This window comes from Bos indicus, chromosome 3 (genome assembly GCF_029378745.1).
Source record: "Bos indicus isolate NIAB-ARS_2022 breed Sahiwal x Tharparkar chromosome 3, NIAB-ARS_B.indTharparkar_mat_pri_1.0, whole genome shotgun sequence".
Taxonomy (NCBI): domain Eukaryota; kingdom Metazoa; phylum Chordata; class Mammalia; order Artiodactyla; family Bovidae; genus Bos; species Bos indicus.
The window spans coordinates 118509345-118536959 of record NC_091762.1 but is presented as its reverse complement, the minus strand read 5'-3'; the positions used below and the strand labels follow the sequence as shown (position 1 = coordinate 118536959).

General features: G+C 59.9%; 1 protein-coding gene across 11 annotated transcripts in view; it reads left to right on the top strand.

The window, feature by feature from the left end:
• HDAC4 (histone deacetylase 4) overlaps positions 1–27615 on the top strand; it is a 298724-nt gene that overhangs the window by 229065 nt on the left and 42044 nt on the right. For 7 of the 11 annotated variants that reach the window (XM_070787003.1, XM_070787001.1, XM_070787002.1 and 4 more), the window contains 9 exons: positions 2783–2899; positions 2995–3193; positions 9043–9281; positions 9628–9726; positions 13981–14238; positions 16336–16522; positions 17878–18011; positions 21911–22031; positions 27152–27198. In XM_070787003.1, the coding sequence (XP_070643104.1) occupies positions 2783–2899; positions 2995–3193; positions 9043–9281; positions 9628–9726; positions 13981–14238; positions 16336–16522; positions 17878–18011; positions 21911–22031; positions 27152–27198 (1401 nt within the window). The remainder of the gene's footprint in view (positions 1–2782; positions 2900–2994; positions 3194–9042; positions 9282–9627; positions 9727–13980; positions 14239–16335; positions 16523–17877; positions 18012–21910; positions 22032–27151; positions 27199–27615) is intronic. The other 4 variants (XM_070787008.1, XM_070787012.1, XM_070787004.1 and 1 more) reach the window with 3 other exon arrangements.

Below are 27615 nucleotides of genomic sequence, written 5' to 3'. Positions count from 1 at the left end.
TTCCTAAGTTCCTTCCAACTTACAGGAGGCTGTCATTTGTCAAACACGGTAATTTGCTCTCTTCCTTAAATGTTTAGAAATGAGTCCTGCCCCGCCAGAGGGCTGAAAGGCTTTGGTTGGAGTACACAGGCCCACGTGTCCACTCCATTTTCAGTCTTTAGACACTTAAGATAAAAAGCAGATTTTTAGATACTGAGTTGATTTTATGCTGCTGCTTCTTACTTGTTAATCCCTCTTTATTCTTTTCCTTGTACATCTTTATTACCTGTGCATTTCAGCTTCCCTGTTTAAAGACTTGTTTAGATTAAGAGTTTTAGCAATCCTTCTCTGTGAGGCTGAGGTCATAGCTGAGATCTACCTGTTAGCAGCCTTAGAACTTGGCCTAGAAGTTGCTTCCTGGAATGAGCTGTAAAGGCTGCATGTGGCTTGTCAGTCGTGCTCCCAGATCCTGGTTTTGTTTCAGTGGGTAGTCACTCACCTAATGGTTTCTACCATAGAGATGCCTTATTTGAGTGAATGCCGGTTTAAGGGGCATGTTGATTTTTACAAATTGCATTTTCATGTAAATTAAAGTACTGGAAATTAATAGAAGGTGTCAAAGGATTTGTAAGAAACAAAGATTGCAGTTCACGTGTTTTATGTTAGATATTTACAGTAATCACAAGGCTAGCCCTTGAAAATGTGGTCACAGTTGGATGTCCTTCGTTGGTTTCAGTCTGGTTAGGCCTGGACAGTTCCCTCAGTGCCTCTGTAAGCTCAAGGCCAGGGCTGGCCACTCCTCCTCCTCCTCTGGTCCAGGGGCGGCGAGGGGTCCTCACGCAGGAGGTGGGCCACTGGCTTTCCCTGCTGGACCGAGGGACGCTCAGCATCGTCCTTACACGGGGGCAGCAGGGCTCCCCAACCCTGGACAGCCTCGCCCCAGGGAGGGAGCTTCATGCGATGCTGAAAGCCAGGTGGGATCTGGGGACGTCAGTGGGGGTGCTGCCCTGGCCCCGGCCTTCCTGGACAGCTGAGGGGCATGCCATAGGGCAAGTGTAGATGGCCAGCACTGGAAACGCAGACCAGTGAGCACATCAGACAGTTCCCAGAAGGCTGCTTGATTTCTAAAAGTAAAGTAGGTTTGGTTTGTTTGTTTTTTTTAGAAAAAAGCCTTGGTTATAAAGAGGAAATGACAACTTTCAAGCACTCAGTGTTCGCTTGTTCTGTTCCTGGACAATGATAATACAGTGGAATCATGCTTTCCTTGGCAAGCTCAGTCACTTTCTCTAAATCAGAGCTTGCTGATTTTTTTAAAACCAGAAAAAGGGCTACTTTTAAAGTCGCCCTTTAGTCATTCCTGTACCATTTACTATGTGAACAGAGTAAAGTGGCTGCAGCCTTCACTAGGAGAGCCACACTAACCTCCCTCCCCAGGGGCCCTTCCTACGGTGCCCTTGGAGCACAAGTGTGTGTGAGTTTCCACTGACACCATGCGTGTGACACGAGGAAGCCACCCAGGGACCGCTGCCTGGCACGGGACTCCAGCACACACGCCCTGGGGTGGTCATCGCTCCGTCCTCCGATGGACCGAGGGGCACTTACCGGCCAGGGCTGCAGCCCGCCCTTGTTCACAGTGACTTTCAGCTCATATTCTTTCTAACCGTGCCAGTGAAATCTTAAAGCAGGCAAAATGTTTCTCAGCCTTAATGATACGCTCCTTTGTGAGAAGAGCTGGGAGAAAACCGGTTGTGAGTCCGTTGTTAGTGCCGTTCTCTACTACTGAGGGGACGGTGTGAATACGACAGTGTCCTCTCTGCCAGGAACCTTCATTCTAGAGGCAGAACGACATGAAATAGGACAGTAATTCAAGCCCTCGGAGACTGGCACTTAAGCACACACGATAAATAAGGTTCCAATCATCAACAGAATTTTTCCGACCTGAGTGTCCCCGTGGAGGGCCGTGTCCTGTGTGTGAACACGCCTCGTGGCTTTACCCTCTGACCGGCTGTAGGGCCCTGTGAACGCTGCTGTGGTCAAGTCCTTCTGTCTCCAGCTTCCTCTCCCGAGAGTATGTCCTGCGAGTGGAGTGGGGTTTAAGATCAAAGGCTAGGTCTGTTTTTAAGACTTTTGACGTGGATGGCCAAAGTGTCCTGTAGAAGGAGCAGGCTGATTATGGCCCACCCAGCAGTATGGTTATGTTTCTCTGGGTCAAGATGTTGTTGTCATTCTAAAATATCTTTGCCAATTGTGTAGGTTTTTAAATGTTTTTTTTATTTAGATCACTGCTGATTTTTTTTTTCACATGAGTTTCTTCTCCATCCTGGCTCTTCTTTGTCACTTCTCACTCACTGTTGTTTAGTTTGCGTGCTCTTTATATGTGGCCTTTGTCTGTACTACGGTTGCCAACCTTGGCATCGCTGATATCTGCCTTTTATGTGAAGGCATTTTTCTCTAATCAGCATCTCCCTCTCTGGTTCCTACCTCTCACATAACCTTTGGAAGGACGTTCCCGACCCTGAGACTACATGTTTAAGTGTATTATCCTAGGTTTATTCTGACAGTTTTACAGTGTTGTGTGGATTGAACAGGAGCAGACAAAAGAGGGCCGGGTCGTGAGTCAGAGTTGACGGCTTTGCGATGCCGTGTCTGCCTCCGAGCTGTCCTTGTTCATGCGCCTCCGTCCCGGGGACCTCAGACTGGACCTCAGCCTCCCCTGGAGGGTTTTCTCTCATTGCTTCCTGTGGCACAGGCCGCTCAGGCCTGGCCGTGCAGCCTCCGTGACGCCCGTGTACTCTGTCTGCAGACCAGCCTGGCACACAGACTCGTGGCACGAGAGGGCTCGGTGGGTCCGCTGCCCCTCTACACGTCACCATCCCTGCCCAACATCACACTGGGGCTGCCCGCCACCGGCCCCTCCACGGTAAGTGGGCGCCCCCGGGGTCTGTGAGGCGGTGGTGCAGGGCAGCCCCCCCCCAGGCCCCTGACCCGGGCACCTGGCTGTGTCTGTCTGTCCAGGGGGCGGCCGGCCAGCAGGAGGCCGAGAGACTGGCCCTCCCCGCCCTGCAGCAGCGCATCTCCCTCTTCCCTGGTACCCACCTCGCCCCCTACCTGGGCGCAGCGCCTCTGGAGCGGGACGCGGGGGCAGCCCCGGGCTCCCTCTTGCAGCATGTGGTCCTCCTGGAGCAGCCGCCCACGCAGACGCCCCTCGTCACAGGTGAGCGGGCCGCGTCGGGCCGTCCTGGGCTCCCCGGGGGAGAGCGGGTAACCTGTCCCCGAGAACTCCTGCACCCAAGCCCTCCCACGCCAGGCTGTGGCCGCAGAGACCACGTCCACTCACAGAGCCAGGGGCGTGGAAGCCAGAGCGTCAGACACACCTTCTGGTTGATTTCCCAAGAGCAGGTTGCCAGCCCCCTGATGTGTCTGCCCTTTGGGTGCTCAGAGTGTGATGGAGCACAGAGCTGGCCCTGCTGGGCAGCAGATTCCTATCAGCAGTAACGTTTTATTTTTTTAAATGTGCCCCATCTAATGGGTGGTTATGTTTAGAAAAAAAATTAGGGCTTTCCTGGTGGCTCAGATGGTAAAGATTCTGCCTGCAATGCAGGAGACCAGGTTTAATCCCTGGGTGGGGAAGATCCCCTGGAGGAGGGCATAGCAGCCCACTCCAGAATTATTGCCTGGAGAATCCCATGGACAGAGGAGCCTGGTGGGCTACAGTCCATGGGGTCACAAAGAGTCAGACATCATTGAGCGACTCTCACACACACACACACAGATTTGCTATAAAATTTGCATAGCAACAGCAGTGTAAAGGTGTTACTTTCCAAGTGACAGAGTGCTCAGGGTTCGCTGTGAAACGAGGGGGCCCTGCTGCAGAGCTGACCTCCCAGGTCCAGGCCATCCAGCTGGGTCTTCGGCTTCCTCCCCAGGTTTTAGGAGGGCCAACAGAGCCTCCAGTATCAGTATCAGCAGGGGAGTCCTCCTCAGCTGTTGGTTGCTCTGCTGGTGACATTTGGTTTTATCGTTCTCAGCATTCGCCCTTGCTCTCTCCCTCACTTCCCAGCCGGCCTGTCTGTCCTTCCCAGCGTCCTGTGGGCCCTTCCCTGCCCCCCTCCCTGTTCCCGGGCCTCCCTGGGGTCACCTTATACTCCTGTGGACACTCCAGGAAGCCCTCCCCAGGTCCAGAGCTGTGGCCATTCACATTGACACTGGAAGTTGTGGGTTTTTCACTTTTCTTTCTTCTCTTTTTACTTTTTATTTTGTATTAGGGTATAGCCAATTAATAAACAATACTTCCCTGGTGGCTCAGACAGTAAAACGTCTGCCTGCAATGCGGGAGACTCAGATTTAACCCATGGGTCAGGGAGATTCCCCTGGAGAAGGGAATGGCAACCCACTCCAGTGTTCTTGCTTAGAAAAATCCCATGGACAGAGGAGCCTGGCGGGCTGCCGTCCATAGGGTCGCAGAGTCAGACTCGACTGAGCAACTAAGGCTTTCACTTTCATAGCCACTTTCATAGTGAAAATCTCACTTTCATTGTTAACAAACAATACGGTGACAGTTTCAGGTGAGCAGTGGAGACCCAGCCACTCACACACACATATCCGTGCTCCCTCAAACCCGCCTCCCATCCAGGCTGCCACACCACACGGAGCAGGGTTCGTGTGCTGCACAACAGGTCTGTTAGTTCCCCATTTTAAACCCAGCAGTGCATATCGTCCATCCCAAACTCCCCAACGACCCCTGCCACCGTCCCTCCCCCAGACAGCGACAGTTAAAAGCGGAGGCCAGGTGTGGCTTCTCCATCCCATGTGTGACTCGCCACGTTCTCATGTGGCCACTGGCTGAGGCGTGGTAGGAACGGGGACCATTGCACCAGCACGGGGAGTGCAGTCAGATGGCTCCGGCCCAGCGCACAGCCCCCGACCCACGCTGCGCTCAGGGTGCAGGCTTCCTCAGCACTGACGAGGCCCACGTCGCCTTCTGCACGCCCGGCCTCAGGGCCCTTCCTCCGTGTCAGGCCCAGCTCGGGGGCCTCCCGGGCACCCAGCACGGGCAGTTTCTCTGCACACCTCTGTCCCCCAGAGCACAGACACCGAGATACCTTGCACAGCCCCTCCCAGCACCCCCTCAGCGTCTGATGCCGGAAGGGTCACGGCAGATACCTCTGCGGTGGCACCTGGTGCCAGGCGGTGTCTGAGCCATGTCAGGAAGAGTCAGGCTCGCGCTGCAGGCTGGCTTCTGGTAGGTTCTCTGAGGCTCCCAAGGCCCACAGACCTGCCTGCTTGCTGGTGGTCACTGTGGACAGATAGACGGTGTCAGAGCTAGGGCCACGTCATTCCACAAAGGCTGACCATGCGGGAGGAGCAGCCAGCCCGGGTCCATCGGGGAGCGGGCATGCGGGTGTGAATTCCACGTGGTGCCCGCTCAGAGTGGTTTCCACAGCCTGGGTCCTCGCCACTGCAGGAGGCTCCTGACAGCCGGTGATTCTGTGCTCCAGTCTTCTCCTGAAAAGAGCCCCAGAGAGTCCCCAGGTTGAGCTCTGAGCAGCTGGTCAAGGTGCTTTAAAGACTCCCCAGCTTTAAAGACGCTTTAAGATGGGCAGTGGGTGTGTAAGGGCTCAGGCCACAGGAATCACCTGTCTCACGTGGATCCCACGTGAGAATCCACGTGGACTGAGCAGGATCCCCAGTGCCAAGGCCGGCGCTGCAGAGCCAGGCCCAGAACACAGGGTGATTTGCTTTCCAACTGCTCTTCTTCTTTAACCCCCACACCTGGGGGGGCATCTGTGTGGCACCTTTGTTTGCAGATCCGCTCGCTGTTAGTGCAGGTGAAGGGAACCTTCAGCCCAGGTGTCCACGGAAGGGCTGGGTGCTCACCAGGAGCTCCCGTCCCGTTGTCCTCTTCACCTCCTGCACCAGAGAGGACCTCTGAGGACAGGCTGGCCTGCCCTGTCCCCGGGAGGAGCCGCTCGGCACCGGCCACCCTCAGGTCCCTTCACTTGGACTGGACGAGGGCAGCCGCAGGCTGCCAGGGCCTGCTGTCTAGCCAGCCTCTGCAGGCCAGCTGGTCACTGGGACAGAATTGGATCCTAATGTACTGGGCCCTTGTGCTTGGAAGTTTCACAGCACATTCCAAAAACCAACCAGTTTCCAGTTACCATCAAAAGCTCCTGTGAATGGTCTGAGGGGTCATCTTCCAGTCCTGAACCAGAAACTTCTGAACTCAAGTGTGGCCTAAGTCCACACTGGACCAGGTGTGGGGTCTTTCTCCTGGCAGGTCAGATGTCCAGTTTTAAGGAGTGCTGATCACGACGCTGTCCTCGAGTGTGGGGGCCCCGCAGCTTTACCCCCACCCCTGGAAGCACTAGAGCCTAATTTGGGGTGAAGGGGATGGAGGTGAGAGGGGAGGGGAGGGAGCGGAACCAGACCGGGGTCTAGCCTGAACAGCCGGGGCTCCATGTAGACACGGGCTCCCCTGGTGTCCCCTGGAAGTCAGGCCTCTCACCGCCAGCCACCCGCACCCTGCGGGGACAGAGGCCTGTATCCTCAGGGTGGTGTCATCCTGGCCAAGGCGGGCTTCTGGGCCAGCATCAAGCAGCTGGAGCCCCAGTTGCAGGGAGAGGTCCCTGAAGTACCCACAGTCCCCGCCTTTCCAGCTCACTTGGGGTCCTGGTTCCCTAACCTGGGTCACAGCAGACACTGGATCTCTGGAATTAAGTGTTTCCTCTAAAACCGAGAGACGCTTCCCTGCGGATATGATGCATGGCCAGCCCAGTGGCCCAGCGCAGGGCTCTGCAGCCCCACCACCTGTGACACCCTCATTCTTGGGGGCCCAGGAAGCTTTAAAAATAAGTGATGTCTTCTGAGAGGGCGCCTTTCAGTAACTAAGTGGACTTTTAACCCCATGAGTCTAGCATCCAGTGGCTGACATCCTTCTTCCCTCCATGAAACGATTTGTGTGCTGAGTCACTTAGGGCTTCCCTGGTCTATCAGCTGGTAAAGAATCCGCCTGCAAGGCAGGAGACCCTGGTTCGAGTCCTGGGTCAGGAAGATCTGCTGGAGAAGGGATAGGCTACCCACTCCAGTATTCTTGGGCTTCCCTGGTGGCTCAGCTGGTAAAGAATCCACCTGCAATGTGGGAGACCTGGGTTTGATCCCTGGATTGGGAAGATCCCCTGGAGAAGGGAAAGGCTCCCCACTGCAGTGTTCTGCCCTGGAGAATTCCATGGACTATATAGACTCAGTGACTTTCACAGTCTTGTTCGACTCTATGCCAGCTCATGGACTGTAGCCACCAGGCTCCTCTGTCCATGGGATTCTCCAGGCAAGAATACTGGAGTGGGTTGCCATGCCCTCCTCCAGGGGATCTTCGCAACTCAGGGATTGAACCCACGTCTCTTACGTCTCCTGCACTGGCAGGAGGGTTCTTTACCACTAGTGCCCCCTGGGAAGCTGGTGAAATGATTTAATCCCCCCATGATACCCAGACCAAGTGAAAAAAAGTGAAAGTGAAGTTGCTCAGTTGTGTCTGACTCCTTGCGACCCCAGGGACTGTAGCCCACCAGGCTCCTCCATCCATGGGATTCTCCAGGCAAGATTACTGGAGTGTGTTGCCATTTCCTTCTCCAGGGGATCTTCCCGACCCAGGGATTGAACCTGGGTCTCCTGCGTTGCAGGCAGACTCTTTACTGTCTGAGCCACCAGACCAACAACGGATGAATTCTGGAAGACCTTCTCTACGCTGATGCTGTGTTTTTGTTTGTTTTTAACTTTTCTATTGATAGAAAACCCAGGACAGAATTGGTTCTACCTTTCGAGTTATTCACTTTAGTTTGCTAGCCAAGCAGATAATAAGGTTTAAGATAACTTATCTTTCCAGAAAACTGTTTGGGTTGGATAAAAAGTGATGGTGGTTCAGGGAACTGTGACTGATTAACTTTTTGAAAAGGTAGCGAGGGACAATTTTGCTAGAGTTGAACCTTTTTTTCTATTTGTACATAAAGTAAAAAATTTTAATACAGAAATAACCTCCAGGAAGGGACTAGGAAAAGACTGACAGTCAGTACCCGCTGGAGGGGGCTTGGGTTTGACTAAACATGGCAACACAGCCCCTCCCAGGAGTCAGCACTGGGCAGCTGAGAGCTGGCGTGGTCTGTCCACCCGTGGTTTCTCCTGGTCAGATGCCCTGATCTGGGGTCACAGGCAGCCTGAGTGATCAGCTCTGGTGCCAGAGGACAGATACTCAGGTGGCCTGGGAAGGGTCTGTTACACCCTTTTGCCTATGGTACCAGGGAAAATGGTCAGTCAGTCAGTCAATTCAGTTGCTCAGTCATGTCCGACTCTTTGCAACCCCGTGAATCGCAGCATGCCAGGCCTCCCTGTCCATCACCAACTCACTGTCTAAACCCACAATTTGTAAAAGAAAAAGTACTACTGGTCGAAAGGAATGTAGAAGGAGGACGTTCCACCTGCTGGTTCACATAAGGAGGTCGCATTCTGAAGCAAGAGTCAAACAGAGTCAAACCTACCCTCTTATGTCCACACAGATTCTTAACTTAAACACAGCCCAGACACGGTGCGGCTGAGCTGCCCTTCTCCTGGGCAGCAGGTGACAGCCTTTCCCAGAAATTTGCAGAGATTTTGACAACATGCATCAGAATTTTTTTCAAGTGTTGATGCCCTCTTTGTGTATAAAATCGACATCTTGAGACCCTTAAAATGGTTCATAAGGGCAGGTGTCTTCCTCACACCCTGGTTTCTGAGGCTGTCAGGGAGGCGCCCACTCGCTGGTCTTCCAGAACATTCTGGAGCCACCAGACCCTGGCCCCTTCCTCAGCCAGGCCCCTCTGAGGGCGTCTATGCCGGGGCTGCCCACTTACGACCTGGACCTGAGTATGGGGGGACCAGATGACTGGCCGCTGCCCCTAAGTCCAGGCTTCGGGTGGTCAGCGTGCTGGAGCAGGCCTGGCGGGCTTCTGGGAGGCGGTGGCGGCCGGCCTCCGTCACAGACTCACCAGGCCTCGTGCCTCCCTTCTGTTCCTCCCCTCCCCGTGCTCTCTCCAGACCGCTACCTTGCAGGCCTGGGCGCGCTGCCCCTGCACGCGCAGCCCCTGGTAGGGGCGGAGCGAGTGGCGCCCTCGGTGCACAAGCTGCGGCAGCACCGCCCGCTGGGCCGCACGCAGTCGGCGCCGCTGCCCCAGAGCACGCAGGCGCTGCAGCACCTGGTCATCCAGCAGCAGCACCAGCAGTTCCTGGAGAAGCACAAGCAGCACTTCCAGCAGCCGCAGCTGCACCTCAACAAGGTGAGGCGCGGGGCGGGGCCAGGAGTCGTGGGGGCGGAGCCTGGAACACGTCGGGGCGGGGCTGGGGCTGCGGGCGGGGCCGGTGACACAGGCAGTGAGCAGCTTGTGCCATTGGTGGCATAAAGGAGGCAGGAGTGGGGTGGGCTATGTTCCCGAATCGTCAGTGTCCCTGTGTGGCTTATTCTCCTTGCCCCTCAGGGGTCTCTGGGGTTTCTTAAGGGGATTTATCCTCTTAAGCAAACTCTCAGCAGAGAGTCCCCAGTAGAGAGTGCCCAGCAGAGGCACGGGGCCCCCGAAACACAGGTTCCAGGCCCCTGGACACTGGCGCTCTGCCTGCCCATTGCAGCAACCTCGGCCAAAGGGCTCCTGCCCAGAGGTCTGCGTCCCTCAATCCAACATCTGGATGATCACTCCCGACCTGCTTTCAGCAGCAAGCGGCACCAAGGTCAGTGTGGCCCTCCCTGCTGGTTATTGAAGCAAGAGCAGCAGTTTCAAATAACTGGTTCCAAATGCTGACATTGGAAGCAAAGCCCTTTTCTGATAGAGAATGAGATGAACTACTCTGGAAAGCTGTCCAGCGGTTCCTCTAAAGGTTAAACTCAGAGCCATCACGTTGCCCGGCAGCTTCTGTCCTGGGAGAACTGGGGGCCCTGAACAAACAGCAAGCTGCCCCAGACCAGGCCCTACTGCCCGCCCAAGCGCTTGGACACGGGCTCAGCACCCCTGCCCCAGAGCCCCTCTGCCTGGCAGGCTCCCCTACCAGAGGGCACAGGGCAGGGTCAGGGGTGGGTGGGGCAGCTGAATGAAGCCCCACGGGGCAAGAAAGGCACCTTTAAGGTAGGCAAGATGGATGCCAAAGTGTCAAAGGCACTCTGTGTCACCTTTCTGATGCCGACTGTCTTCTTAATTGTGTTATGTCGTTCTCTGAGTGATAGGGTAGGAGACTAGAAAGACAGGAACACCTGTTCACGTGTGGTGTGTTCTCCAACAGAGAGACAGACACTGTCTGATCTCTCTGGATTTCACTCCGTGATTGGTTTGCTGTCACCAGCGACAGTTGATTGAAGTGTTTATACACTGATCTCCCGGAGGGTGCAGGGAGCTGACAGTCATACCCAGCACTGCCAGCACTGACATTTCTGCCCTCTGTCTTTCGTGCCCATGGCCTGAAGGCTCCTGAGCCAAGGCCCGCGGCCCTGGCTGGAGTGCACCGGGGTCTCAGCCATTCCTCGCGTGTGTTACTGCTCCTCAGCTCAATTGTGAACATGAGCTCTGGGTCCCATTTGTTTGGGCATCTAATGGTGAGCGTGTCCAGTAATCTTGAACGCTGGACTGCTCACCAGTTTGGTTTGGGCCCTGAACTCCAGTCTGGCTTTTAGAAGCTTGTTGTTCCAAACATGCAGTTACCTCCATTCTCGTTTAGTTGGTGAGAGGGTGCTCGTGAGGTCCAGAAGGCCTTGGGGAGACAGAGCAGGTCTGCGTGTGCCGTTTGCTGCTGGGTCACCGCGATCGTTCCCAAGGTCACGCGTGCCCACTCAGAGCTGACCTCCTGGCAGGGCCTGGGGCAGCCCCAGCTCCTCCAGGATCAGACACGGCTTCTCCAAGTCCCCTAGGGGGGCCCCGCCCGCCCCCTCTCTGTCCCCTGGGTGAGCCTCTCTCCTGCTCCCTCTGTCCGCGTGCCCTCCCAGGCTCTCGGCCACCCCGGCTCCGCAAGCCTAGCCTGGAGCATCCATGCTTCCCACCTCCGTTTCCCGTCTGCCTTCTTCCTAACCATCACCTCCAGCCCTGGCCCATCGCCCTACCCCTTGCTCGGATCCCCCTTCCCAGGACAGCCCCTTGCAGATCTCCCAGAGTTTGGGTCTCAGCCTCTCTGCGGCAGGCCCGGGTCCCATGCCCCTCCCGCCCCGACCTTCCTCCATGCAGGTGTCCTCAGGCACCTGGCCTGGAATCCCCGGGGTACCCTGGTGTGCCTGGACCAGCCCCTCTGCTGACCTTCCGCCCCCTCCCCGCTGAGCCCCCAAAGGGTCATTTCTCTGCAGGCAGTCACCTGACCCCACCCGTTCTCAGCCTGACTCTTTGGGATCTTCCCACAGCAGAGAGGAGCTTGCCTCCCGCTCTGAGACAGCACCTGCCTCCCAGACCATCATCTGGAGGCTTAAGTCTGTGGTGCTGGGGGCTCCCGTCCCCATGTCCCCCCCGCTGTCCATGCCCCATCCCCGTGTCCTCTTCCCTGACCCCCACCCAGTGCCCACAGCCTCTTCTCTCACAGCCTCACCCTGGAGCACATCACAGGGGCCTTGCCTTCTCCCACTCTCCCGCATCCTTGTCCCCTCCCCGTCACTCTGCTGTGACATCTACTCACCAGTCTGTCCCCCAGCCACCTTCCCAGGCCCTGTGCTCCCCAAACCTCCCATCAACCCTCCCCATCAACCCCAGCCTGTTACCTGTTGGGCTCTGCACCAAACGTTGAGGGATGACAGAAACGCGAGCACTTTGACCCCGCGGACCGTAAAGCTGAGACTCCTGATGCCACCTGCTGAGGTTTACAGGCCCCTGTGGACCTGGGGGGCCTGGGAGAGACCCAGCGCCCTCTGCTGGTGGAGATGGGTCCTCCTGCCCCCAGCCCGATCTGGGGGTACTGGTGGTCTCACCCTCAGTGGACTCTGTCCAGGCACAAAGCTCAGAGGGGGGCCTCACTGGCTGCAGGTATGTGGGAAGCAGATGAGATGGACAGATCCCCAAATCTTCAAAGACAGATGTTCAGAACACTTTTTTGGATGAACCACTGTGAGAAGTCAGTCAAATCACCAGATGTAAGGTTGGAGGATTGTTCACTCGAAATGGTTCGGAGCCTGTCTGCCCCCTGCCCACCCCGCGGCTGTGTCCCCACTCACGCCCCTCACCTTCTGCTGGGCTCGGACCTGCTCACGGAGCAGCATCCTCCGTGTTCTGGCTGGATTGGAACTTCCTCAGGAGATGGTGCCTTGGGGCGGATATGGGGGGCTGGGGCGTGCCTTTCACAGCGTGCTTCCTTTGCAGAGCTTAGCACAGCAGCTCAGGGGACGGTCACTAGAACAAGCCCCTAGCCCAGTGGAAACTGCTCACTCGGCAGAGCAAGCCAGCTGTTCCGGAGGGTGTCAGTGGGTCTGTCCTCCTCTGGGGCCTGGCCCTGGGGCCCGCGGTACAGCTGACGCCGGCCAGCTACCACAAATGCAGCCCAGCCCTAGCACAGGCGTCCCCAGTCCTCCCCTCAGGGGCCAGGCTGCGCTCGTCCAGGTGTGGGTCAGGGAGCAGGTGGCTCCATAAGGACTTTTTAAAACACAAGTGCTCAGGACCAAAACTTAAGGCTTCTCGGAAGCCCTTGCTTTCCTTCTAGAAACAGTCAGGACGTGGGGAAGGATCCGTCCTTCCTGCCAGGGCGGGGCTCTTGTGTGTGGAAGTTCAGCAGGGAGGGGGCATGGTGTGCCGGCTGCGGGCTCAGGGCCAGCGGCACAGGTGAGTGGACTCAGAGGCCGCCTGTCCCCGTGGTGCCTGGGTGTGAGCTGCTGGGGTGGCGGGTGGGGTGACTGAGAAGGAAGGAGGGTACACCCACCCCGGTCCCACTTCACACCCAGGTACGGACGTGGGTCAACACCTCGCGATTGTGGTGAGTGACCGCATTGCGATTCACTGGGCCTGGCAGACAGGCACATGACAGCAGGTACCACGTTGCTGCTGCTGCTGCTAAGTCGCTTTAGTCATGTCCGACTGTGCGACCCCATAGACAGCAGCCCACCAGGCTTCCCCGTCCCTGGGATTCTCCAGGCAAGAACACTGGAGTGGGTTGCTGTTTCCTTCTCCAGTGCATGAAAGTGAAAAGTAAAAGTGAAGTCACTCAGTCGTGTCCAACTCTTAGCGACCCCATGGACTGCAGCCTACCAGGCTCATCCGTCCATGGGAGTTTCCAGGCAAGAGTACTGGAGTGGGTTGCCATTTCCTTCTCCAATGCATGAAAGAGAAAAGTGAAAGTGAAGTCCCTCAGTCGTGTCCGACTCTTAGCGACCCCATGGACTGCAGCCTACCAGGCTCATCCGTCCATGGGATTTTCCAGGCAAGAGTACTGGAGTGGGGTGCCATCACCTTCTCCAAGGTACCACGCTAGGCTGTGTTTTATCTCAGCACCACGGACAGTGCCAGTGTGTGTGTGTGTGTGTGTGTGTGTGTGTGTGTGTGTGTGTGTGTGTGTGTGTGTACAGTGCCTGGCGTGTGTGTGCATGTCTGCCTGTGTGTGTCTGCGTGTGTGCGTGTGTGTGTGTGTACAGTGCCTGGCGTGTGTGTGCATGTCTGCGTGTGTGCGTGTGTGTGTGTGTACAGTGCCTGGCGTGTGTGTGCATGTCTGCGTGTGTGTGTCTGCGTGTCCCCTGCCTCAGCCAAGAGTGACAACATCCTCGGAGGATCAGCCCCATTGTTCCTGAGACGGGGGCTCTGTGTCTGTCTGTGTCTGTCTGTCTGTGTGTGTGTCCTGCCTCAGCCCAGGGTAACAGCGTCCGTGGATGGTCAGACCCTCTGATCCCGAGACGTGGGCTCTGTGTGTGTCCTGCCTCAGCCCAGGTCAGCCCCGCTGATCCCGAGACGTGGGCTCTGTGACCACACCCTTCCTGTCCCAGCACCTCCCTCACCCCCGTCCCGCCACGCTCTACCCGGTACCCCTGTGTTACAGATGATCCCCAAACCCAGCGAGCCGGCCCGGCAGCCCGAGAGCCACCCCGAGGAGACAGAGGAGGAGCTGCGGGAGCACCAGGCGCTCCTGGAGGAGCCCTTCCTGGACCGGCTCCCAGGGCAGAAGGAGACCCACTCGCTGGCCGGGGTGCAGGTGAAGCAGGAGCCCATCGAGAGTGATGACGAGGAGACGGAGCCCCCGAGGGAGGCGGAGCCCGGCCAGCGGCCGCCCACAGAGCAGGAGCTGCTCTTCAGACAGGTACCCACAGAGCAGGGGGCGGGCAGCAGGGGGTGAGCAGGGCCCCTAGAGCAAGTCCAAGGGCGTCGTTCTCCAAACCTGCCGATCCAGGCCCCTAGCTTTCCCTGTTGATACAGGAGGCAGATGTGATGTGAGCCTTGCTTTGCAGGCATCACCCGCAGAGACACTGGCCCTCTGTCCACTGTGTGTATTTATGCACCTGCTTCTCAGCTGAACAAGCCCCAGACTCCCTAGGGATGGTTCCCCTTCAGGCCCAAAGGCTGCAGATTAACCCAAATCTGAATGCTGGTGGATTCAGCATAGAAGGGGAAGAGGGAGGCTGACTTAATCATTGATCAAGAAGGTTTGCAGCATCTGGTCAGAAGCCAGGACTTTTGGGGCCAAGAAGACACTAGTGACCAGCCTGACAGATCCAGAAAAGCAGCCTGGTCTGGACACCCAGAGCCAGTGAGGTTCCCTGGCACTGACACACAGCTAACAGACTCCTAAGAGACTGATAAATATATCCAATAATGATTCACTAACTTACAGTGAAGAGTAATATGGCTGAGACGAGAAAACACTGGGACAGTCAGCTAGCGAGTCAAAACCCCGTGTTGTTCCTGAGAAGCTGGGCCAGGGCGTCTGAGGGGTGGACTCTAAGATCTAATGGTGTCCTTCATTGTGGAGCTCAGCACCTGGGATGTGGGGCCCTGGCTCACCCAACCCTCCCCGTGGGCCCGGTGCTGGCCGCCCAGGCAGACAACTCCTCCCCCGACAGCCCAGGGGGTGCCTCCCCGACTGCCCCTGGGACCAGGGTGGGAGGTGACACCCAGGCTCAGCTCAGCGCCTCCGTTTCCCGGGAGCCTCTCTTGGGTAGCAGGCCAGCCTTCTCCGTGGCTTCGCATTTAAAGGCGGGGCCACAGGTGGCTGGCGGTCACTTTCGCTAGTCCTCATTCAGAGGGCAGCCTGTCTCACGTCTCAGCCGGTGTTAGCACTAAACCCCTGCTCTTCAAGGGGCCCTGGAGCCAATGCTAATGACAGCAGGAGGTCAGGGCAGGGGAAGCCACTGTCCCCGAGGCCGTGTAGACTCCTGCAGTGCGAGTGCGCCAGGCGGGCCGTCCGGGCTGCGGGCCTCGTTCCCGCGCTGGGGGCTTAGGTCAGGGCCTCGCCCGTTCACAGAGGCGGCGGTCTCCTCTTATAACTGGAATTCAGCGCCATGCTCTTACTGTCTGGTGTGAAACTGGGAGGCAGTTTTTTAGGGCTGGTGTCTTGCCAATGATAAGGTGGTCGGCGTTCTCTTAGGGAATTATTCCTGGACTCTGAGCCTGAGGCAGTGAGCAGAGGCGCTGGGTGTCTGGTTCTCGGGAGAACCGCAAGCAGAGCTCGTCTCAGGGAAATGCGGTGGCATGCGCAGCAGTCTGCAGAGTCACCTTGAGATGGGCACCTGCTCCGGAGGCGTCAGGTGTCACGTCTGGAGAGGCCGCGGGAGGAAGCACCTGAGGAGGGAGGCCCAAGGCAGGGGCAGCGGCCTGCTCCTCACCTCCTGCAGGGGGGGTCCAAAGTAGGGAGTCCTGCCCTTCCCTCCTCGGCCGTGCGGGGAGGAGACCCCCCAGGTCCCCACAGAAGCAGCCGTGCTCCTGGCAGGGCCGGCAGGCCCCCAACCCATCCCACCACCTCTCCCCGGGCTCCATCCACCTCCCTGGGCAAAACCGGACCTGCCCCGAGTCCCTGCCTTCACACCCCAGAGTCCACCCCACCGCCAGCACCCTCTGCCTGGGTACTGCCACCCTGCCCCCAGGTGTCACCTCCTCAAGGAGCCCTCCACGGCCCCCAGGCTACCCCGACCTCCCATCAGCTCTGAGCAGGCTTTTCCACTGACGGTCTATCTCCCCATGGGGATGTGCAGACTCATCAGCAGGGCCCTAGGCCGCCGCCTTGCTGGCCACCCTCCTGGCCCAGAGGGCAGGCTTCTCCCCAGCAGCCTGGCATGAGGTTCTGCACTGGGAGCCCGGGGGCAGTGTGGTGGAGGATCTGGGAGAGGGGCCCCCGTAGCCCTGCAGCTGGGGACTGGAGATGCCGGGAAGCAACAGAGTGGCCCCTTTTCTCCACCTGCAGCAAGCCCTCCTCCTGGAGCAGCAGCGGATCCACCAGCTGAGGAACTACCAGGCGTCCATGGAGGCTGCTGGCATCCCCGTGTCCTTTGGCGGGCACCGGCCCCTGTCCCGGGCACAGTCCTCCCCCGCATCCGCCACCTTCCCCATGTCCGTGCAGGAGCCCCCAGCCAAGCCAAGGTTCACCACAGGTACCATGGGGCAGGGTGTGGGGAGCCGGGGGAGGGCGAGGGCCCCCGCGCAGGGGGAGCCGCGGCTGCAGACACGAGGGAAGTGCCACACGAGGCCTGCAGGGCCAGAGGGCGAGGCTCAGGCTGGGTGAGGCTTCCGGGTGGTGCCCAGCCTCACATCCACCTGACTTTCTGCCCAAGGCTCAGCCCCAGGCTGGGGGCTCCAGACAGAGAGAGGTCACTGGGGGTCCGTCCTGGCCAAGAAGCCCGCCTCCTCTTCCTCAGAGAAGCACAGCCTCAGAGAACTGCCCATCCCTGGGCCTGCCCCCACCAGGCAGCTTCCCGCCCGGGGTCGGCGGGGTCACCACCTTGCCCTCCTTCGTCTGTCCTGTCCTTGGACTGAGGATCCACCCAGGGCCCTGCCTGTGAGGCCCAGGCGACGCCTGGAGCGTGCAGGTGGAGTGGGAGCAGGGCGCGGCCGGCCCAGACGCTCGCTGTCCGCTCTTGGACAGCCCACAACACTGCTCCTGCCTGCAGTCTCGCCGCGCCCCTCACCTACGGCCTCCCAACCCTGCAGAAGTCTGCAGGCAGGACTCTCTCCGCCTGAAAGCGTTCCCCGGGAGTCAGGGCGGAGGTCTACAGCCGAGTGCAGTGTCCACTGGTGTCGAGGCGCTGGACTGGCTGTCCCGGCCCAGGGGCTCCGGGTCAGCCCCTATCACCGGCCCCCACCGCGCCTGGGACGGAGGGCCCCCGAGACAGCGCCTCACCCCGTCCTCTGCTAATGCATCACTGTGTCACCATGATGCCGTCGGGTGGGGCCTGTGTCCTGGTGCTGTCCACACACGTGCACACCTGCAGTCCACGTGGACAGGCGTGTGCGTCTGTGCTTGCGTCAGTCTGCTGCTCTGTTATTGGAAGGCCACGTCCCACCCTGCCCCGCCCCACTGTCTAGGTCAATTTCAAATGCAGTTGCGTCCCTGTGTGTGTCTGTGTGTGTGCACAAGCATGTGCTCCTGTCCAGTGGCTCTGCAAGTTTCCGCAGGCAGAAACCGAGCCTTCTGAACCCCAAGAACCTCGGACAGATGGATCTCAATCCACAGAGGCAAAGTACTCTATAGACAGGGTCCCTGGCAGACCTGAGTTTGGGACCAAAATCTTCCCACTGTCTGGGTCAGCCCGGTCCCTGTGATATGAGAGCCCTGAGTCCTGGGGACAGGGCTGCCTTTTCATTTCTTCCTCCCTCGCCAGCTCCCCTGGGTGTCGAGGACTCTGGCCGTTGGGCAAGTGCCCTGAGCTCCGCTCCCCTGGCAGGGGGACCAGCTGCCGGGTACCCCGAGGGCTTCTCTGAGCGCGGCCACCCTGCCTCCCTGCTGCAGGCCTCGTGTACGACACTCTGATGCTGAAACACCAGTGCACTTGCGGGAACACCAACAGCCACCCAGAGCACGCCGGGCGCATCCAGAGCATCTGGTCGCGGCTGCAGGAGACCGGCCTGCGAGGCAAATGTGAGGTGAGGCCGGCCTTGCGGGCGTCACAAGCCAGGGCGTGTGTGGGGTGACCTGGGGGGACGCAGGGCCCTTGCGCAGGCAGACACGCAGGCCTGCCTTTTGGAGGAACCCGAGGGGCCCTTCCCCAGCCCCCTCTCGCCCACTCCCCTTCCTGGTCATCCTCTGGGAAGCCTGCCTCTCGCCAGGCTCCCTCTCATCACCCAGGATGCATGGCCAGGCCATCCCAGGGCCTCTTCCACGGATGGGATCTGGTGGCCCTGACCTAGGGGAAGACCGTCGTTTCTGTTGGCTCTTCATCGAAGGTTCTCTTCCTTGAGTTTTTGGGAAAGCTCCTCTCAGGGTGTGGGTAGAGCCTCAGGCCTGCAGGGTGGGGGTGGTGGGCAGACTGGTCAGTCTGCCTGGAATTCGGTCCCCACCTCTGCACCCTTGAAAATCGGGTCCTGGAACAGGTCTGCTGAAGGACCTGTAAGGTCCCTCCACCCCTCTGATGCAGGAGTGTGGCCAGTTTGGGTCTGGGGCGGGGCGTCTGTCTGTGCACAAGCAGGGGGGCTCCAGGCTGTGGGCGCCATAGCACTGTCGTCTGTGGAGCAGGCAGGCAACACCACCTCCCAAGAGCCCTCCAGGGTGACAGGGCCTGGCCTCCCGTGTGCCCACCCTCCACAAAGCCAGGGATAGGGAACTGGAAGGGGGTTGCTGCTCTGCAGGGTGACCCCACAAAGCCCCAGCCTATGGCTGAGCAGAACTGTACCGTCCATCCTTTGGAGCCCAGCGCCACCTGGAGGGTGTGGTCAGAGCCCGGGTCCCCATCTGCCCCTCATTGAGACAGGGTGTTGAGTTGAGGTCAGCCAGCCTCCAGTGACCCCACGGATTTGCCAGCTTATGACGACCCACGATTTCTGGAGGAGATGGCTGGAGGTCTGGGCCCAGAATCCAGCCCAGGAGTCCCTCTGTGGAGATGACAGGGACTCCAGGCAGCCGGGCTGGAGTGGCCGCACCTGCTTCCAGATACAATGAGGACACGCCACTGGGGGGCAGCATCGGCCCGGCAGACACGCCTTCTCCAGAGGACCCCTGCCCAGCCATCCCTGAGCTGCTTCTACGCTCACAGGACGGGCCCCTCAGGCTGGCGGCCACCAGGGTAGTTTCAAGGCAGGAGCTGGAAGATGGGGGCGAGGACAGCAGCGCTGAAGGCGGGCACTGACAGCCCAGGGGTCCCCACACCCAGGAGATGGGCCTGCAGACAGGCTGGAGAACGGACCTGGGGTGAGAGACGCAGGCTGAGAGGGACCCGGGTGAGAGACGCAGGCTGAGGGGACGGACTCGGGCGAGAGACGCAGGCTGAGGGGCACCCGGGGCGAGAGACGCAGGCTGAGGGGACGGACCCGGGTGAGAGACGCAGGCTGAGGGGACGGACCCGGGTGAGAGACGCAGGCTGAGGGGACGGACCCGGGTGAGAGATGCAGGCTGAGGGGGACCCGGGGCGAGAGACGCAGGCTGAGGGGCACCCGGGGCGAGAGACGCAGGCTGAGGGGCACCCGGGGCGAGAGACGCAGGCTGAGGGGGGACCCGGGTGAGAGACACAGGCTGAGGGGGACCCGGGATGAATAGACGCAGGCTTGGGGAGGGACCCAGGTTGAAGAGACAGGCAGATGGGACAGACCCGGAGTGAGAGACACAGGCTGAGGGGAACCCGGGCTGAGACACACAGACTGAGCGGAAGACCCGAATTGAAGAGACACAGGCTGATGAGGATCCGGGATGAAGAGACACAGATGAGGGGATGGACCCGAGATGAATAGATACAGGCTGCGGGGACAGACCCGTGATGAAGAGACGGGGGCTGAGGGGGACCCGGGTGAGAGACGCAGGCTGAGGGGGACCCGGGATGAATAGACGCAGGCTGAGGGGGACCCGGGGTGAGAGACGCAGGCTGAGGGGGACCCGGGGTGAGAGACGCAGGCTGAGGGGGACCCGGGTGAGAGACGCAGGCTGAGGGGGACCCGGGTGAGACACACAGACTGAGCGGGGACCCGAATTGAAGAGACACAGGCTGATGAGGATCCGGAATGAAGAGACACAGATGAGGGGATGGACCTGAGATGAATAGATACAGGCTGCGGGGACAGACCCGTGGTGAAGAGACACAGGCTGAGACAGACCCGGGGTGAAGAGACGGGGGCTGAGGGGGACCCGGGGCGAGAGACACAGGCTGAGGGGGACCCGGGGCGAGAGACGCAGGCTGAGGGGGACCCGGGGCGAGAGACACAGGCTGAGGGGGAGCCGGGTGAGAGACGCAGGCTGAGGGGGACCCGGGTGAGAGACGCAGGCTGAGGGGGACCCCGGGTGAGAGACGCAGGCTGAGGGGGACCCAGGTGAGAGACGCAGGCTGAGGGGGACCCGGGTGAGAGACGCAGGCTGAGGGGGACCTGGGGTGAGACACACAGACTGAGCAGGGGACCCGAATTGAAGAGACACAGGCTGATGAGGATCCGGAATGAAGAGACACAGATGAGGGGATGGACCTGAGGTGAATAGATACAGGCTGTGGGGACAGACCCGTGGTGAAGAGACACAGGCTGAGACAGACCCGGGGTGAAGAGACGGGGGCTGAGGGGGGGACCTGGGGTGTAGAGACAGGGTGAGGGGGACCCGGGTGAGACACAGGCTGAGGGGGACCCTGAGAGATACAGGCTGAGAGGGACTCGGGGTGAAGACACACAGGCTGAGGGGCAACCGATCCGGGGTGGAGAGGTGCTCCACGCAGCATTATGCTTGTAGGCCAGCCTGCCCTCCGCACACTTGGGAGCAGTCACCGTGCAAGGCATCTCCTGGTCTATAGGACACGGCTGTGGGACTTGACCCGAGGCAGGGGAGGTTAGGGGACCTGCCGTGCCATGACTTCCTGAGACCCCCAAGCCTCCAGCCAGTACCCCCACTCTATGGGTGGGCTCCCCTCTTTGAGCCACCTGGTGTTGAAGGTCATGGTGTGGGTGGGTCAGCTTCCCTGCCACCTTGTACCCCTTCACACTGGAAGCCAGGTCGCGAAAGTCTTGGCCACAGCCTGCTGGTCTCGGGCTCCCTGTCCTTGGCCCCTGGGCCAAGGCAGGCGTCTCTGGGAGCCTGTCGTACAGTTAGGAATGGTTACAGAGCCCCCTGGGGGTTTCCATGGGAGCGCAGCTCCTGGCCCATGTCTGCCCAGCGTGCGCCTGGCCCAGAGAGCCCAAGGCCTCCCCCTGTGCCCCGGAGTCCGGTTGGCTCCCCCTGCATTACTCCGACTCTCAGAAAGTGTAACGTGTCGACCGGAATCTTGCTTCACAAACTAGTCTGCTTCTGAAAGGTTAAGTAAACGTAGCTCAGCTCAACTCAAGAACAGTGATGTTCATGGTAATTTCTGGGGAACATCTGAAAATAGCCAAAGATCTGAGGACTATCCAGAGTGAAGAAGCATGCAGACGGACACAGCCTGGGGTGCCAGGCTGGTTATGGGCCGCCTTGCCCTCCAGGAAGGCTCTTGATACCCGGAGAGCTGGGTTCTGGCCTCGTGAGAGCTGAGCACAGCCCCACGTGTGAGGCGGTTTCCATCTATTTTAAGACCAGACAGTTGGAAAGCAAAATAACAAATTGATGGCAAATCATTGACGTGACAGTGAAGGCTAAAGCGTTGAAGGCTGGAATTATCTTTTTTTCTTTTTCTAAAACGTCTAAGTTATAATTAAAGTATACGCCCTCTAAAATACTTCCCAAATATTTTTCAAATATCATGTGGGGTGGTGTTTGCTTTTGATTTCGCAAAAACCAAGTCACACTGTGCTCATGCGCTCGTGAAACCCCGCTCCGTCTCGGGTGCTGGTTTGCTGCTGAGGCTGACCGCGGCGGCCTCCCGTCCCCTTTTGTCCCGCAGTGCATCCGCGGACGTAAGGCCACGCTGGAGGAGCTGCAGACAGTGCACTCGGAGACACACGCCCTGCTGTACGGCACGAACCCCCTCAACAGGCAGAAACTGGACAGTAAGAAACTTCTAGGTATTCCAAGGCCTTCTTTACCTTTACCGCGAGGCTGCTCCTGGCCCGGCCCGCGTCTGAGGCCCCGCCGGCCCGCCCTCGGGGCGCTGGCTGGTGGCCGAGTGTCGCCCACCGGGCTGTGAGTGGGCAGCAGGGGCAGAGGCAGCCCTTCTCCGTGGTGCCCGGGCCAGGCTGTCAGGTGCGGGTCCGAGGAGGAACCCACCCTTGGCGTTCACGTGGGCGCTTGGCTTCCTGCTTTGCATCGGGCGTGTTGGGGAGCAAGCGGGCTGAGCACCGCTGGTTTTGCAGTATTTCAACTAGCTGAGCTGTGACGGGCGAGGCTGGTCAGGGCCCGCAGCCACCACCCGGCCACCCCTTTCTGGGCCTGGAGTCCACCTGGGGATGCTCTTCAAGGCTCCTAGGAGGACGGCGGTGGCCTGAGCCTTTCCTGGGGGCCGGGGCTTCATCTGGAGCAGGCAACCCCCCAGATGAAGTGGTGGGATCTGGGCCTGGTGGAAAGAACTCCTTCCCCCTAGGGAGGTGGTCAGGGTCCCCATAAGGCAGGTGGGGCTGACAGACAGGTGGGGTGCCCAGGCCCAAAGGGGCAGAGCCCCCCATCAGAACACTTCCTGGACAACTTCCGCCGACTACCACCACCACTGCTTCCTGATCATCTTGAGCCAGGACAGTCGCCAACCTGGATTTCCCTGCCTGTCCCAGCCCCCTGGGGCGAGACGCCCTTCGGGGCGCTTCCCTGAGCCAAGGCAGGCAGAGGGTCCCGGAACCAGACTCTCGGGTCCCTCTGGGGTTGGGGGAGATAGGCCATGCCCTGTTTGCTCTTATTTCCGGGGTAGACGTGGAGAAGGTTGGCCCTGTGCCTGGCCCTCACTGCATGAGTGTCACCCCCTCCCCAGGGACCCTGCAGTGCGGCCCCACCACCTCCCCGTGCACCCATAGGCCCCTTCACCCCCTGCTGGGCGCCTTGTAGGTGCTGAGCCCTTGGAAAGCACATAGCTGGAGGCGGGGTGCAATAGGAAATGTGCTCTGGTCTGGGCAGGGGACTGTGTGCAGTGACTGGGCTTTTAGACATCAGAATCCACCACACTTGGGAGACAGGAGGGGGCTTGAGGCACGAAGCTGGGCGGCACGTACCCGGAAGTGGTTCCAGGGACAGACGCCCCCAGCTCTGCCTGCTGTCAGCCAAGTGACAGACACTGACGAGGTGCAGGCAGGCAGGACTCAGGGGACCTGGCCACAGGGCCTGAGAGGTCTCCATCACGTCCCCTTGGCAGCCCGGTAGCCCCAGACAGACAGGCAGGGGGCCCCTGGGCTGGGACAGACTCAGGCCCAGAGGAGGTGAGGCCGCCGGCCCTCCCTCCCTCCGTCCTGGGCTCCCAGCACGCTGACCTTTACCCCCGGCAGAGATGGGGGACCTCCTTCAGGGTCTGTCTGCCCAGAGGGAGCTGGCGGCGGGGCACCCCAACACACAGCGCCCTGAGCTCCTCAACAGTGGTGGCGACGGTGCCTGAGCCCTCCGTGCCCCCGGACCTGCCACCAGCTGCACACCCTCACCCTCAGCCAGAGCAGAAGGTCAGGGGTTGTGGGCCCCTGGGAAGGTGCTCACCGCTCAGAGGCCAGACTTCTGGGAGTTGCCACAGAAGCCGGGACTGGCCTTAGAATCGTTGGAGGGGAGGTACCATGTCCACAGAATGAGAGCAAAAACAAGAAACAGAAGAAAAAATAAAAACATTCAGGGGGAGTAATGTGAAACATGGTCTCGGAAATCGAGTTCTGGGCTGGATGGGACAGGGAGTCAAGGAACGTGACCAGGGCTGGACACCAGGAAGCCAGAGAAGAGAAGAAATACGAGGAGCGTCCCTAGTGCGCAGGCCCAGGAGCTTCCGGAGGACGTGGAGAGGAATGGCAAGCCCTGGGGGGCCACGCAAGGGTCCCAGGGCGGGAGGACCCTGCAGGGAGCACCCTGGAAAGCCTCAGAGCACAGGGGCCAGACGCGAGCATGCTGCCGCCTCCCAGGAAGAGGACCAGGGCTGCTGGGAGCCAGGACGACATTGGGCCACGGCTGCAGGGCAAAGCCTGGCCAGCTCCGGGGAAGGCTCTTTCCAGTCTGAAGTCTCCAGCCAGCCAGGCTCAGGCACGTTGTCCAGACATGCCCCTGCCCCAGAACTGGACTTGTGAGTTCAGGGTGCCAGCATGGTGGGTAAGGGCCTCTGCCTGGTTCACGGCCGATGCCACCTCGTGGGGGGAGGGGTGGGGAGCTCTTTCTTTATGAAAAGCACTGACCCCACTCATGAGGGCTCTGTCTTCACGGCTTAAAGCCGCTGCCGAAGGCCCCACCTCCCAGCGTCACACTAGGGTCAAAGTTCGACTTGTGAATCTGGGGACGCGTACACTGAAGCTGGACCAATCACAGAGGCCAGCCCTGGAGGATGAATGCTACCCCGTTGGGTTTTCCAAAGCTCGACCACGTGGTTTAGGATACCACACAAGAAACCAGAAGGAGCCACGCAGGTTCACTTGGCCAAAAGCTGGGCAGGGCCCTGGTCCCCGTGGAGGGGGCGCCCTGCTGTTCCCTCTCCCTCAGCTGAGGCCATGTGCGGTGCAGACTAGACACAGATTCTTCAGTGTGGACAGCGTCTTCCACTCAGCCCCCGAAGCACGTCTGTGTCCTCTGAGCTTGGGAGGGGGTGTTGGAGTTGTCCAGGCCCCACACCCAGAGTCATGGGGAGAGGGGAGGGCAGGGTGGTCCACACTGGCCACTCCCAGGAAGGGGAGGACAGGGGACACTGAGGAGCCCAGAGGCCAGCCTATGGCACTGGAAGTGGCGTGGATACGGGCCGAAACATCCAGAAATGAGACGGCACCAGCAGGGGGCCCAGAGGAGAGGGCCTGGCCTGAGGCAGGGTGGGGCTTGGTGGGAAGAAGCCCCCAAGGACAAGGATGGTGCAGCCGGGGGACAAAGTCAGTGGCCACGGAGGGAGGCATGGAGCTGGCCAAGAGCAAGGTCTGCAGCCTGGCCCTGGATCCTCCGGGCAGCTCAGCTCTTTCCCCCGTGGATCCCCACTCCTGGAATGCTCTCCAGCACAGGTGGGGCTGCCCATGGGTCCCGTTACACCACTGGGGCTGCCCATGCAGTCCCAGTAACCCCCACTTCTGCGGGGCCTCAGGCCAGAGAGTGGTCGGACTACCCCCTGAACACACCCTGCGGCCGCCAAGCCCACTCATGTCCTTTTCCGACCAGCGCAGGTCTTCCCAGCTCACCCTCATGCTCCACGTCCACCCGCTTGGTCAGCCCACCCCTTTTGCATGTCCATCCGCCAGGCATGTGACGCTCGAGGGACAGGAGACAGGGTGATGGGGGAATGGTCCCCATGCTGGGGTGCAGGTGGACTCAAGTCCCCCGCCAGGAGGATGGATGAGGTTTTCAAACTGGTTCCAACGTTTAAGGCAGGTGATCAGAAATGAGAGAGATGCCAGAACGGGGGTCACCGGGGAAGAGTAAACGGGGAGGGCGGGGACGTGGAGAGTGAGCTGGGAGCTGTCTCTTCCCGCCCTCCGAGCCAGGCCCGCCCCCACGGGGCCCCTCCTCAGTACATCCAGAATCGTTCTCCCTGGAAGCCCCTCCGCTGCTGTGGTGTCTTTGTTGAAGTGTTCCTCCATCATCTCAGACCCCAATGCCTGCCCTCGGCAGCTGTGTGAGCGTGTTTAGTGTTTCTTTTATGAGCCCAGGGTATCGTCACACACACACGTGTTGTGTGTGTTCCATTTACGTTAATGACAGTACAGCCCACTCTGTTTCCTCTTTCTCTACTGCGCTCTGTGTCACGACGAGTGCCCGCGTGGCCGTGAGCTCTGTCATGACGAGTGCCCACGTGGCCGTGAGCTCTGTGTCATGACGTGCGCCCGCGTAGCCGTGAGGACGCCCGGGCAGATAGCGTCTCGCTGCTTGAGACCTGTTTACATGTCTGGTGACTGTCCTGCCATCGGGACATCTTTCTGCGTATCCCAACCTGGTGGTGACTGGTGACCCCAATGATGGTAATGGTGCCCCAACACTGCCCTGTGATCTCCCTGCCTCTTTCAGTTGAATCCGCACGTTTCTAAGCCACGTGCAAAAAGACTTGTGTGGTTAGTGCGGGGCGGTGACGCAGCTTGGCCAGACTGATGTGGGCAGCAGACCCTGGAGGGAGCTGCCTGGTCACCGCCTTCTCACGGCAGCGAGCTGTGGGGGAGCCTAATCTGGTGGCTGAGGCTCACGGGTGCGGTAGGAGACGCAGCCATGCCCGCGGCCTCACAGGGAAGGGGGCTGGAGGCCGTGTGGCTCTGACAAGGGGCAGTTTGGGAACCACAGTCCAGAGCCGCAGCGGCAGGCGATGGGGGAGGCCCTGACGGAGGAGAGCAGTGCGCACAGGCAGGACAGGTCCACCATCTCGAGGGGCAGGGAGGGTCCCCAGCGTGGTCCCGGCCAGGAGCCCGGATGAGGTGGGCACAGGCCTTGCCTCCCTTTGGGGAGGGGCGACTTCTAGGCTGGTCGTCGGCCTGCACCGGGATCACACCGAGGAGCAAGACAGTCCCTGGCCTTGTCCCTGGGTGGGGACAGTCCAAGCCTCAGGGACCCTGTGCAGGCCTTCCTGGACAGCCAGCCCCAAGGCTGTGTGGTTTCTTAGCTGGGCACATCCCAGTGAATCCGGAACACTCCTGCATGGGGAGGGGGGCCTGCCGTGACTCGCATTCCACGTCTAAAGGGCTCCCCCGGGATGGGGCGGGGGCGGCAATAACCCCAGGCCTCCTGCTCACTGCTGGGGAGGGCAGCAGTCAGAGCTCAGGGCTGAGAGCGCGTGCCGGGGGCAGGGGCTCTGGATGCTGCCGCTCAGGTGGCTCCCTGCCAGGTGCACAGCTCGGGCTGGGAGCAGAAGCCCCCACCGGGCTCCCCGCCCCTTGACGAGCAGCTGCTGCCCAGGGGAAGGCGGGGTCTGTCCCCGGGGCTGCGCCCGCTCAGCCTGGGACCCTCTGCTGGCCAGGTGTTGCCCTGGCAGCCGCACATGCCCCCTCGGTGGGCACACTGCGTCCCCACTAGTGGCTGGCGACCGCACCACCTGACCCGGGCTCTCTCCTCCCCGCAGGCTCACTAACGTCCGTGTTCGTCAGGCTGCCCTGCGGTGGTGTCGGGGTAAGTGTTTCTTTAATGTGTAAATAACGTCCTGTTTGTTCTCGGGGTCCCGATGGTCACAGAAACCGCCGCCCCGCTCTCCGAAGAGCAGGTAATTGCTGCCAGGTGTTTTCCATAAACAGGGTCCACAGGGCGGGGCTGCCCACTGCGCACACGTGCGGCTTCAAAGGCCCCGTGAGCCTGTGAGCATTTTGATGGTGGGTCTGGGGCACTGTCCTCCGGGGAAGGCCGTCTGGCAGCAGGGCTGGCTTCAGGAAACGGGATCTGGTGTGCGGCCCGTCTCATCCAACCCGCCCAGCCACAGTCCCCTGGTCTGGCTCAGCTCGCGGATCCCATCGCCGCATGGGAGCATGTCGATCCCGATCCCAGAGCTGAGCCCCAACCCGAAGCCCCTGATGCCACTCTGACTGTGGGCAT